Source organism: Dermochelys coriacea, chromosome 3, assembly GCF_009764565.3.
Source record: "Dermochelys coriacea isolate rDerCor1 chromosome 3, rDerCor1.pri.v4, whole genome shotgun sequence".
In the NCBI taxonomy this organism is placed as follows: Eukaryota; Metazoa; Chordata; order Testudines; family Dermochelyidae; genus Dermochelys; species Dermochelys coriacea.
The window spans coordinates 111,724,614-111,738,957 of NC_050070.1; the positions used below are offsets into that span (position 1 = coordinate 111,724,614).

General features: G+C 41.0%; 1 protein-coding gene across 7 annotated transcripts in view; it reads right to left on the bottom strand.

Moving 5' to 3' along the window:
• EPM2A (EPM2A glucan phosphatase, laforin) overlaps positions 1 to 14,344 on the bottom strand; it is a 105,336-nt gene that overhangs the window by 20,693 nt on the left and 70,299 nt on the right. For 4 of the 7 annotated variants that reach the window (XM_043511149.1, XM_043511146.1, XM_043511148.1 and 1 more), the window contains one exon: positions 9,477 to 9,654. In XM_043511149.1, the coding sequence (XP_043367084.1) occupies positions 9,477 to 9,654 (178 nt within the window). The remainder of the gene's footprint in view (positions 1 to 9,476; positions 9,655 to 14,344) is intronic. The other 3 variants (XR_006280022.1, XM_038393894.2, XM_038393892.2) reach the window with 1 other exon arrangement.

Sequence of the window (14,344 nt, forward strand, 5' to 3'; positions counted from 1 at the left end):
GCAGCAGTTCATCTGTTTTGTTTTGTTTTCTTCTGCAGAAATAAAACAAAACTCCAGCAAATATAGCAGCAACTCTGTAATATTTATTTATTCTCAGGAAATAAAACAGTAATGTTTCTGAAACTAAACTTCAGGGAAACTAAAGGAAATATTCAGGTTTCATTTCTAATAGCTTTTTTGTTTGCAGTTAAAATATGATCCTTCATACTTTTTTACACAGAGGAACCTTGTTGAATTCATCTTTCAAACATCAAGGGTATTTAAGCTGCAAACCTGCATCTATATTTATTGTCTGTTTTATAAATTCCTAAGGCATAAGGGAAATTTTGCAGGTTAGCTGTAGTTCACCAGTTTTTCGAGATATTCTCTACTCTAGTTCTATAGTTACAATAGCTAAGCAATGTTTGCTTATTTTATGTAGGGCATTTTGGGTCAGAACCACAGAGGGACTTAAGTGCCTAAAGCCCAGTTGAAGGTACTACTAGATCCACAACACCCCTCCCCCCATTCAGTTGCTGCCCAATGCTGTAGATGCCTAAACTTATCTTGGCACCTACATTTTTGCTGTAAAAATTCTGTAGGGGCCTGAGTTTCTACCTCTGAGCATAAGTACTGCTTCCTCCCCCAAGACATCCAGACACCTATCGCCTGCCTAAGCCTCAGCATAGTCTACAAACCAGGGAATAACAGGTGTTCCCTCCTCCTCTCCCGCTTGGCTCTTTTGGATAGAGTTAGGCATGTGCAGAAGAAATGGCATAGGTGCCTACACAGCTGACTCCAGGAGAGCAGCTCCTGGCTGTGATGGAAGAAGAGAGGGGCAGGGTTTAGGATTCACCCTTCTCATCAGCTTGTTAGGTAGTTCCCCATCTAGTATGCTGGCTTTTTTGGATGATTCTTAGATGCCTACCTCTTCCCATTCTTTTTACAGGAAGTCTGGGCACCTAATTCAGGCTTTGCAGATCCCATTTTTTGTTCGAGTCATTTTCTAGGCACTTCAAAGTTAAGCATTGCAATGTTGAGTGTTGCAACACCTATTTCCCTTTATGAATCTGGGCTTCTGTAATTTAGAAGATACCTGTTTCAGAAATACAGTGTGCACCTAACAAAAAAATCATAGCAAAAAAACTAAGTCAGTTTGTAATCATATCAGCTTGTTGATTATGGTCGATCAGTTTCCAAGAAAGAACAGGTTTCAGAGTAGCAGCCATGTTAGTCTGTATTCGCAAAAAGAAAAGGAGTACTTGTGGCACCTTAGAGACTAACAAATTTATTTGAGCATAAGCTTTCGTGAGCTACAGCTCACTTCATCGAATACATTCAGTGGAAAATACAATGGGGAGATTTATGTATACACACAGAGAACATGAAACAATGGGTTTTATCATACACACTGTAAGCAGAGTGATCACTTAAGATGAGCTATTACCAGCAGGAAGCGGGGGGGGGCAAGAAGAAAGCCTTTTGTGGTGATAATCAATGTGGGCCATTTCAAGCAGTTGACAAGAACGTCTGAGGAACAGTGGGGGGTGGAGGGGGAGATAACATGGGGAAATAGTTTTACTTTGTGTAATGACCCATCCACTCCCAGTCTCTATTCAAGCCTAAGTTAATTGTATCCAGTTTGCAAATTAATTCCAATTCAGCAGTCTCTCGTTGGAGTCTGTTTTTGAAGTTTTTTTGTTGAAGAATAGCCACTCTCAGGTATGTAATCGAGTGATCAGAGATATTGAAGTGTTCTCCGACTGGTTTTTGAATGTTATAATTCTTGACATCTGATTTGTGTCCATTTATTCTTTTACTTAGAGACTGTCCAGTTTGACCAATGTACATGGCAGAGGGGCATTGCTGGCACATGATGGCATATATCAGATGCGCAGGTGAACGAGCCTCTGATGGTGTGGCTGATGTGATTAGGCCCTATGATGGTGTCCCCGAATAGATATGTGGACAGAGTTGGCAATGGGCTTTGTTGCAAGGACAGGTTTCTGGGTTAGTAGTTCTGTTGTGTGGTGTGTGGCTGCTGGTGAGTATTTGCTTCAGGTTGGGGGGCTGTCTGTAAGCAAGGACTGGCCTGTCTCCCAAGACTGTCTCCCAACACCCCCCACTGTTCCTCAGACGTTCTTGTCAACTGCTGGAAATGGCCCACCTTGATTATCACCACAAAAGGTTTTCTTCCCCCCCCTTCCTGCTGGTAATAGTTCATCTTAAGTGATCACTCTCCTTACAGTGTGTATGATAAAACCCATTGTTTCATGTTCTCTGTGTGTGTATATAAATCTCCCCACTGTATTTTCCCCTGAATGCATCCGATGAAGTGAGCTGTAGCTCACAAAAGCTTATGCTCAAATAAATGTGTTAGTCTCTAAGGTGTCACAAGTACTCCTTTTCTTTTTTCAAGAAAGAATGGTCCTGCATTCTAGCCTTGAAGCACTTTCCCCACAGTGCTGGCTGTGAGTGAAAATGACTCCAATTTTGGAATCGTAGTCAATTTCATTCACAGCTGGCAATGTAGGCAAATTGTTTCTGTATAGCAGCACAAGGCTACTCTGTCTCTGACAGCTTGGACCTTAAAGAATAAAAAAGCAGTATAAAGGGAAAAAACAAACAATCAGAAGAAAAATAGAGTGAGGAACAGAGAGACAACTAACAAAGAAAGAGGACAGTAGAAACTACAAGAGTAATGACCAAACCCAATTTTCCCTCTAACTGTGGTATCTCACCTAATATTTGATTAATTGGACCACCAAGAGTTGCCTTTTGATAGCCCACAGGGTGAAAACAGTGCAAATCAGTTTGTTTACACCTGCAGTTTCCTTGCCAAGAGGGTTCCTGTTCTTGCCTCTGCTTTTTTCCCTGAAGAAATGGTATCAGTGTCTATTTTCCTTAAGAAATAAGGAGATCTGATGCAGCAACACAGCTATGTGAATTTCCATTTCAAAGAGCAGCAATGTTTTTAAGCAAATGTTACACATTGGCAGCTAATTTAGGAAAATATCCATTTTGACATCACCATCCAATCTCAGCTCACTGTGGTTTTACAGAGGGGAGATCATTCTACCCTGCATAGTGACTCACTCACAACCATCCCTCTATGGCCTTGTCTACACTGCAGAGTTTTGTCAGCAAAAGGCAGCTTTTGGCGACAAAAGCGTGGAGGTGTACAGACTGCAATGCCACTTTTGGCAACAAAACTCTTCACTCTCACAGCGCTTTAACGTGGCTGTGAAGTGTAGTGTAGTGTCGTGGCTATGTAGTCAAGGCACCAGCATTGGGAGAGAGCTCGACCAGCTCTGTAAAAAACCCACCCCCATGAGGGGAATAGCTATCAGCTCTAGGAATGCGGGTCCCAGCGCTGGTGCACTGTCTACACTGCCACTTTACAGCGCTGAAACTTGCAGTGCTCAGGGGGGTGTTTTTTTCACACCCCCCGAGCGAGAAAGTTGCAGCACTGTAAAGTGGCAGTGTAGACAAGGTCTCTTCTTTCTCCTCTTGCTTCCAGATCTACAAGATAAAAAAAGCTACACTGCTTTTTCAGAGCAAGCCCAAACCAAACCAATCCCATTTTGGCACCATCTTCTGCCACTCACCAAGCCAAAAACAAGCCACACACTTCAATGACAAAGCTACTTAAAGAAAAGCAACAGGCTACTTAATTTAAATGAATGGGCAATTACATACACAAAGAAGCCAATACAGGCTTGTTAAAGCAGAAATCCCCCCTCCCTGCCAGAAAGCCCCCAAACAAGCAACAGGCTACTTAAAGAAATAAATAGGCATTTAAAGTAACAAAGAAGCCAATATACGCTTTGCTGGGAGTTGCCTTGATCTAGTAAGATGTCCATGGAACTATGGAATTGAGAAACCTGCATCACGTGACAGAGTACCTGCCCTATGAAGCATTGCAAACCCTTCCCAAAGCACCTGCGGCCAGTTCCACAGTGGGATAACTATCACAGTGCACTGCTCTCTGTATCAATGCAAGAGCTGCTAGTGTGGATGCACTCTGCTGACACAAGGAGCATAGCATGGACATGCAACAACAGTTTAATTAAAACGCTTTAATTAAAGTGGCATAACTTTTGGGAACAAAACGCTGCAGTGTAGACATAGTCTATTTAATCTGCTCAATCAGATAGCCAGTTCCCTTTCACACACACATACAGCAGAACAAAATCCAAACAAAAAACAAAACAAAACAGGAAACTATGAGGAGGGGTGCTAAACTTCATCGCTCACTCATTTTACATTGTTACTGCCCATTCCTTACTCCTGGGGTTGTAGATTGCGTGGTTAGATTGACAGGTTTCAGAGTAGCAGCCGTGTTAGTCTGTATTCGCAAAAAGAAAAGGAGTACTTGTGGCACCTTAGAGACTAGCAAATTTATTAGAGCATAAGCTTTCGAGTGAGCTGTAGCTCACGAAAGCTTATGCTCTAATAAATTTGTTAGTCTCTAAGGTGCCACAAGTACTCCTTTTCTTTTCGTGGTTAGATTGTAAGCTCTTTTTAGCAAAGGCCTTGCCTTCGTATCTGTCTGTCAAGCACCCAGCATACTGTTGGTGCTGTACAAATAGCCAGCTGCTTCTGTGAAATAGTAGCATTATTTTTAATACAATCCTATGCATCTTTTCCTTCCCCCAATACCACCACTTCTAGTTCAGCTGAGCTGAACAATGACCTTACTATCAGCTATTTTCATTGTGTCTCGATGACTTGTCTTGCTCACCAACAGAAGCTGATCCAATAAATGATACTACCTCACATACCAGGGCAATTACACAAAATAAATCATGAAATGTCGTTGGAAAAAATTCCTGTTATACATCAAGAATAATTCCAACTGCTCCATGTCCAAAGGTAGGCAAAATCCCAATATAAAATTTCAGGTTTACTGGACTACAAATATATGAATAATGCAAGCAACATACATGGTACTTTTCTGGAAAGAGGAGAAAGGAAAACAAAATACCCCCAAACCAGGTGAACATTAATCATACTGATAGCTATCACTTAATAAATACCTTGACATAAAAAAATAATTAATGGCTGCCAAAGTTGGCAAGGTTTTTAAACAGACCCATTTGCTGTCACAACCATTTTTCTCCCATTTCATCATGTTTATACAGACAATCTATCATTCTTCAGTAGTTAATTCCACCGTGTCACTCCAATGTCTAGAAAATATTTTGTGTCCCACTGATACCACAGTATACAATAAATCTGACAGAGTACTAGAGAGTGGCCATTCTTCAGGTTTAATAGAAGACATAATGCAGATAATGATAATAATGGTAGTTTAACAACAGATGAGAGTCAAGCAAAAATCCTACTCTGAAATTACTCCACCACTGGACAATCCTAAACCAAATTGCCCTATGATCTTCTAGTCAATCAAAATTATAATATCTGCTCTGTAATACCGGACTGCTTATAATTGTGGTATTCACCAGAAATGTGTCTAGAGTACAGGACTAAGAGCCAGGAGTCCCAACTTCCTTCCCCATTCTGACACTGACTTGCTATGTGACAGTGGACAAGTCTAGGGCTATGTGAATAAGCACTTCTTGTTTGCATTCAGAAAACAAAATAAGTGGCTTGCCCACTTTCGTTCATCTGTCAAACAAGCTGCTTCACAGGAATGTTGTAAGGCTTAAATAATGTTTAGAATTGTTTCAACATCAGTCAGATATAAGGTGGTATCAAAATAGAAACTACTATCCTTAAATAGTTTATCTGAAATTATTTTTAATTGTATTTTGTTATTTATATATTTTTGTTATGCAGTATTAGAATTAAAATTGGTCTTACTCTTAAATTTTCAGTAGCCTGTGAATGTTATTTAACAACTATAACTAGGCTTGGCAGAATTAAATGATAATATCAATGTTTATTTTTAAGCATTTTTAAATGTTCACAGTAGCACAAAAGTATGGGATTTATGTATTTTTTTCAATTTTTTATCTATTTATATTTTCACAGTTGTGGGAAATTGGGGGGGAGTGTCAGACAATTATTTAATGACAGTAGATGTTGAGATGCAAAGTTAAAGCTTTATAACAGTTAAAACACAAACTGTCAAAATCATGTCAAGATACACGAAGTAAATATCCTTAAATCAAACTCTAATAAGTTCTTAAGCAGCATGTTTCTTATTTTGCCTATCTGTAAATTGGGACTAAATGGAAATATTTTTTCATTTTTGTGCATATGGTGAAATTGACATTTACCAATAAAAATCTAATCCTTCCGTGCCAACTATAACTGTATGTTTATGCATCCAAACATATCGTGTACACATATAGTATACTATAGTTAAAGGATGGTTAGAACAGGCATCATAATGAAACTAGCCAGTAGTTTAGTGGCAAAGCAATGCACTGCCACGCAGAAGGTGCAAATTTAGGTCCTAAATGCCAAAAGAGTTTGCCCCATTGCTCTTGAGCAACCTCCTCTGACTGACCTTTCTAGTTAATCAGATCCAGATGTTGAAGTTGACTGGTTGTCCCAATGTCTAACCAATATCAGGGGCTGGTGGGAAGGGGCAGTAGCCAACAGTGCCCTTTTCCATTTATGACTTGTTTTTCTAGATGCAGACTCCCCACCCACCCCCACACCTGCCTTCCCCTATATCTTTTGTCAACTCTGAGGCTTATTGCAATGTGTTCTCCATGGAACAACACTTGAAGACCAGTCAGAAATGTCAGGAAGTACAGAATACAGCTCCCTGCTTTTTCAACAGTACTTCACTCAGGCAGCATATTACACCTATGCCCCTTGACCTGCACTGGCTTCCCATACATTTCAGGTTGCAATTCAAGGGGCTGGTTTGAATCTATAAAAGGTCGGGCCTTGCTTATTTTAGAAACTGTTAGACTGCTTGTGCAATACCACAGAAGTTGAAATCAGCTGAGTTATCTGAGTTAGCAGTCCTCAGGTTTACACCTGAGGAAGTTGAGGACAAGGTGTTCTCATTGAGGGGATCCCTTGTCTCTGAAACTTGTTTTCTCTCTCCCCCAGTCTGAATTTGCTTACCTTCAAGCCACACTGCAATGCCTATCCATTTAGCTAGGCTTTGTGGGGGCGAGCTGTGGGAAGTTAATGAGGAGGGAGATTTAGAGCACTTTGATCTAGTCCTCCTCAACACAGGTCTAGATCAAAGCATATTAGCAGATTATTAATGCATGTCAGCAGGGGCCACATGAATGGTTAGACTGTGGCAGGCTAGTTGGGGGTAGATTCACACCCCAGCTTGCTGTGAACTGAATGTTTGTGAAGACAAGCCCCTAGGCTCTGTGGGAAAAGGCTGACAGTGGGAAGTTAATGAGAAAAGAGAGTTTCAATTGGGTAGGTTAGGGAAGGTCTTTCATTGGTGAGAATCCAATTTTGATTTGTATGTGTTTGGAACAAAATTTTGTTCATGCACCAGAGCTGGGGATAGGCACAATTTTAAAGACAACTAAATAAATGAACCCAGCATACACAGATAAGGTTCTGTTCCCATAATGTGGTCATCTTTCTCATTCCTCCCATGCACACACACACACTTATTTTTTTAAAATAACTACATTATAAATTGTTTAAAAACTATCTCCTGCATTTAATCTCTCTCCCTGACAGCAGATATCAGTAATGTCATCATACATCTCCAGATGAGGGAGACAAATTGATATGACACCAAACACAGATATACATGGCACACATAAATAAAGTGACTTTTTAAACTATTCTATAAAAGGTTATTTCTATTGTTAAGTAAACAAGAGAACAGATGTAAACAAGTTTAAGATTAGTAGTACATATTATTCTTTAAATTGAAAAGATTTTATTTACATGACACTTCCAAATAACCACGACTATGTTGTCACTTGTTTAATATTTTAACTGGACAGAACCTTCACTTATATTCTACACTGACTGAAATAACTCCATGGTATTTAAAGTACATATAAATGTCTATAAAACCCTGCCTGCCCCTGCCAAATAATGGTGGGATTCCATGACTAGTCTTCCCTATCTAAACTGCGCATTTAAAAATCAAACATTCACTTTTTTCCCAATTCAACCTGAAACTAAAAATCAGGTTACGTTTTTTCTGCCTCTACAGTTATCACCATTAGTAAAAATTCTGCAATCACAGCTCAGCTGAAAATTTCTGGATGTTGTCTGAGGCTTTACAGAACCATGTTAACTCTTCCATAGCTTTATTAGCTCTGTAATGCACAGAGTGGTAAAAATATTTTCCACCATCAAATTAAACCAACAGACGTCAAAGATAAACAAGGAGCAGATATTCTGAATAAGAACATTTTTTCATGAAGAAAGGTTACTCACCTTGAGTAACTGGAGTTCTTTGAGATGTGTGGTCCCTCTCAGCACTCACTATGGGTGTGCTCCATGTGCCTGAGACTGAAAGATTTTTAACTAGCAGTGTCCGCTGGTCTGTGCCTATGCCCTGTGCCTGCTAATGCTCCAAACTGGGGATAAAAGAGGCGGCACGGACTGCCTGCCTGCCTCTCCGGTTCTTACTGTATTGTGGATTATAGTAAGGTTCCAAAGCAGAGAGGAAGGAGGGCGAGTCATGGAATACATATAGAGACCACACTTCTTGAAGAACTCCAGATACTATAAAGTAAGAAACCTTTCTTTCTTCTTCAAGTGCAGGTCCCTATGAGTATTCACTGTGTGTGACTCACAAACAGTATCACATCAAGGAGATAGGTGTGAGGAACTATGCTGCATCACAGACCAGCTGTTCCAAAGGAAACCTCTGGATGAAACTTGCATAAGGAGGTAATGCTTAGTAAAAATACCTACAGAGCTCCATGTGGCCACCTGCAGATCTCTAAGAGAGGAATTCCTTGTGGCAAATCCACAAAGGTAGCTTGTGCTCTGGCACAGTGGCTATTTGTCATAGCTAACAGGATGCCACCTGAAATGCACACACAGTCTTTGCAATGAAATTGCTTCTCCTTTCATTTGCTCGGCATCACTACATTGCAACATTAAGGTTGTTTGGGTGCCTTAATTGTGCACTCTCATTCTTAATATATTTGGGTTTCTTTTAAGTATAACCTTAACTGTGAGTTTTCTGGGTTTGTTATGCTTGGTTTTGGAATAACTATAAAGGCTCTATAAAGTTTTTAACCTTCAATTACTGATCAGTACTCTCACTCCGTGGGAGTTTGCCACTGACTTCAATGAAAGTAGGCTTGAACTCAAAATCTCTCCATTATGCAGACATATCTGATTCTTACCTGCTATGGGGCAGTTAATTTGCATTAAGCTTTACTGAGGGACTGTAAATTTAGCCTTCTGAGTTGCCTCTCTGTGTATGTGAATGGGTCGTTACTTTCTGTTCCCCACGAATTCCCATTTGCCACCATATGGTCTAAGTCTCTATCCATCCTTTCAGTTCAGATTTCCTCTTTAGCTGCCTGGATTGAACAAGCCCTTGAGAATTCTCATTGTTTGTTTTTTACCTGGAATAGTGAATGGCTTGATGGCCAGCAATATTAAAATAGAAGTCAGTTGTGTGCTTCATCTCATCAGTGTGTCCAGAGACTTCGATCCAGTGTCCTATTGGCAGGCAGTAAATTCCATCTACCAAGTTGCTTTCATTGTAGACACAGCAGCGGTCATGATGGGGCCCATTACCTGAAACAAAAGCAGCAACATAACAGCTTGTGAATCAACACTGTTTACATGAAATCAAAGTAGATATGAATGTAAGGTCTTTGGAACAGGGACTGTGTTGCAGGGTTGCTGGCCTCAGTAAATGAAATAGATCTAGCTCTCTTCTGCCAGAACAGGTGCTTCCACATGCCCAAGTAAGATGGTTGGGAAGCACCTGATGCTATAAAGAAAAAGGGAGAATCAGAGACGGTGAATCAGAGCTGCCTGAGTGAGAGTCAGGAAGGGCAGATGAGAACTGCTAGAGCCAGAAGGTGTTTCCTGGGGAAAGGCTGAAAGCAAGGAGAGCAGCAAGAGGGGCTTTCACATTGACATCCCAAACCAGAGAGGAGAGGAGGCTGAAGATGGGAGGAGCAGCAGAGGGAGTTGCCTGCTAGCTTTAAGTCAGAGAGCTGGAGCCAAGGACCAGAGAGAGCTGAAGGTAGGGGAACCATTGGAGGGGCTTACTCACTGACATCTCCAGGGCTGGAGCCCTGGATCCAGAGAAATCATGAGAAGCCCATGGGGAGTGATGGATGCTCCCCTGGTAAAGATGCTCTCCCAGCAGAGCAGCTGTGGGGTTCCGCCTGGGAAGAGCAAGATTGCACTCTTGTTAGAAGACCTGTGGTCGCTGTCCTAGTATAAGGACAGGAGGGGACTGACAGAGTCTGGGCATGGCCGAAGGTGCCGGTGCATGGTATGTGGGGCGTCCAGGGACAAGATGTCTTGAATTGCAATGACTGCTTGGACTGTGTGTGGGACATGGAATACATCTGAGATTTTGCTGGGGATTCAATGAACTGTGTTTTGGTAATAAACCAGCCCCAAAGGGGGGGAGAGGGGGTATTATTTAATCAAGAGAGCCTACATTGGATTTACTGGGAATACTGAAAGGCAAAATTGAGGCAGGTTTGCCTGTTGTGTCACAGCCTGAAGAAAGGGGACGGTCCAGGTGGGGTTGCTCTATGACAGACTCCCATTTATTATATGTTTGGAGAACACCCAGCATAATACAATTCGTATCACCCAATCTGGCTGGCCTTAGGCACAACCACAAAATAAAAGCTTAGCAACCACCATCACTGAAACCTTTTTACAGAAGAAATAATAAGAGCTATAGAGGATCCCAAATCATCACCAGGATATTTCCAAGCACTTAAAGGTTGCAAAATAGATAGATGAAACCATTTGTTTTTCAAACGTATGTCTCTTCTCTGCTAGTACCTGAGTTCAATGCTCTGCATTTCCTCTGCAACTTTTGAGGATATCGCTAGTACCTGAAAGAAGGCCTCATCTACAATAAGAGGTTTTTCCTAAAATTTTCCACTGTTGCTATCATCAGTTCAGCTCCCCACATGGTAAAGAAATCTAGAATAGACAACGCACCAGGTTTTAAGTACCATGTTGTGTAGGCCTGTTTTCAGCAGGGTGCTTAAATGCTGGGAGCCCTATCCACATTTGCACTTCCACTACTGTAGTGCAGAACCACAACAAAAACACAACTTCCTTTCTACATTTACACATTTGTGATGTTGTCAACTGTTCCAAAGCAAACAGAAAACTCAAGTCTTGACAGATAAAGAGTCTTTCCAGTTCATTGTAATAATGCTTTCACTTGTCATTTTTAAAGGTTAGCGTCAGAAGGCTAATTTATGCCTTTTCCTGTAGGGGGATGCTAGAAAGGGGAGATGGCTAAAAGGACACAAACCAGGGTACAACACAATCCAAATTCCAACACTGGAAAGCATACAGAGGTGTACTAGCTAGTTCCACCAGCAGTGTTAGTGGTCCCAAAAACTGGGTGAGACACAAGAAAGCAGTATGGCAGCTCAAGGGAAAGCAGTGGCTATGTCTGTTATAGGGGTGTAACACAGGATGCTCCCCACAGCACCCAAGAAGCATCGCAATTTTAAAAGGTACTGTGTCTCCAATGGCTGCTGCTGGTAGTGCATCTTGCCTCAGCCTCACAAGAGGCATAATTAAGCTCCTGTTATGATCATGAGGTGGGAATCTCAAATTGTTGTTTTAAAAAAACGCTTTACGTTAGACATACAATACGTGGCTCAATCAATAATAAAAAGCAATACTTATCTCTCACAAATGCAACAACATTCAAGAAATCATCCTTAAAGTATAAAATCACATACTAATATCCATTTACTTTCTCTGTTATTGGACTGGTATAATGACCGATCTGTCACTATCCTTCTGATACAAAGATCAATTTTCAGAACTGCAGATCAAATCTACAGTTAAAGAAAGATGAAAACACTGTTTTTTCTATTAAAGAATTAATATGGAGCATAAGAAAGTTATAAATATAATTAGGGGTTCTATCTTGACACTTATTTGATGATATTACACAATCGGCTAGGGTCTAATAAGGTCTAATAACAAACAGAGAATATCTCAGTTCAGTGAAATTCGGTTTTTTAAAAAGTATAACTGATAGGGGCAAAAAAAGGAAAATATTTCAGTAGGCTCCCTGCAGCTGTAAAAAATGAGACTGAATAACTAAGAGGTAAGAGGTAACAGAATGGTTGCTTGTCCTAAGAGGTAACAGAACAGTTTACTTGTTGCTTGTGTAGCTAGATAATTAAGCCGATGTATACTACTTTCAATGTACTAGTGCTTACTGCGTGATGGTGTCTTAATCATGGGGAGTGAACACATATGTGAGACAAATAAATGTTACAGGAAATCTACTGTGAAGAGAGCACATGAGAAATACTAATGCAAATGATTAGGATTAACATTAACAGTTCTTTATTTTCTACATTGCATGCAGAACTTTTTCCCCTAGTTATGGGTTATTATTTTAATATAAAATAAGGAATGTAAAAGCAAAAGAGAGAAAAACACTTCTCCCTCCCATGTTGCTTAAAAATTATATTCCATATGCAACGATACAATGCAACTTCCATTAAAATATGGTAATTGAGACCAGCTTATAGCTTTAAACGTTATGACTCTTGTCCTTATGCATATTTTTATTTCATATTTTTCATTGTTTTTTTGTGTTGATGCTTTTAAATAATATTTCAAGACAGCAGAGCACATCAAAAGTACCCTCAAAGTAGAAAAACAATGACATTTATGAACACACACAAATAAACCAGCTGAATACATGATGGTTAGGGCTATCATTGGTAAGCAACAGCTTCCTTTTTCCTTTTCTTTTTTTTAAGTTTATTTACAAAACTTATTTAAACTGGAAGGTTAATGGCCCCAGTCCTGCAGATGTGGAACAACTTTCCTGTATAAGGACTGCTAGTGATCCAATAAAGGTAACAGAGCTTAGCCTAAAACTTGCATCAAACCTACTCAGGATAACTTTCTGAAGTCCATTTTTACAATGTGAACAACCCTAAATAAAACATTTTTCTTTAGAAATTCCAAAACATTCCTTTGACATTCTGAAGGATTTATACATATAAAGCATATAATATTACATTCATTAAAATAAATAAATGATTACTAACTGCTGTCCACTAAACAGCCACATTGATTGCCTTCTTCAACAGCTTCAGCTTTCTCAATGCTTACTTTTCTCATCTTATCACTCTTCTTCACCGATTCATCCTAACTCTCCACATCACTATATCATTTCCCCCTCACCCCTTCCTGCTCCAGTTTACTCTACAACCTTCACTCTTCTTTCATATTAACCGAGTCATGCCTTCCCTCCCCAACTCTAACACCACATTCCAGCTCTTCCTCTTGCACTTTTTTCCCTCACCTCTGGCAATATCTGCTCCAACTCTACACTGGCCTTTTCACTTTACTCCTTTCTCCCTCTTGCTCTTATTCCTCCCCCTTTTTCCATTGGAATTCTGCGCCACTGCACAATGCAGAATTTGCACAGAATTAACGTTCCCCACAGAATTTTATTTTTGTTTTTTTATTTTTTCATGCAGAATTTGCTACTGCTCCCCCACCCCCCACCCATAGAAGAATGGGAGTTGGCACTGCTGAAGAGTAAGGAAGAGGATGCAGGTGTGGGACAGCGTTGCCAGTGCCAGGCACGAAACATGGAGGTGGTGGGCACCCAAGAGCCTGGAGGCGGCAGCTGTGACTGCTGTTGCTCAGGCTCATCCCAGCCGTGCTGGAGGCTCCCATGGGCACAAAAGACATCCGGTGAGGAGGGGAATCTGGCTGCCAGGGGAGAGGAGCTGTGCCCTGCGGCTTGGCTCCCCGCTCCTCAGGGGGACACTGTCAGGCAGAGGAAATGGGCACCAGGGTACATCCAACACGGTGATTGGGTGCAAGCTGTGCTCCTCAGGCCGCTTTCCTGAGGGCACCAGGCAGCTGGGTGTATGATCCCTTCTCCCCCAGGGACAGTGCGGGTCTCTGAGGGGCTGTGGGACAGTTTGGCCACTGACTGCCTCCACCTTCGCAAGGGCTAACAGCCAGGGAGCCCTTCAAGCTAACTCACTCCCCTGCCTCAAAACTCAACTGAAGGGGCACTAGGAAGTGGTCCAATATCAGCTTTCCAAGGCGTTGGGCACCCACAACCCCCATCACACTCAGCGGGTGGGAATCATTACACGTAGCCACTTGCATTTGGACATTTTGCTCTCAGTCTCCTATTCCCTTTATGCTCTCTTTTTGTCCCATTCCCTCAATTAAAAACAAACAGTCTTAATTAGTTAAAGGTACAAGTATAAGGAAGTCCAAT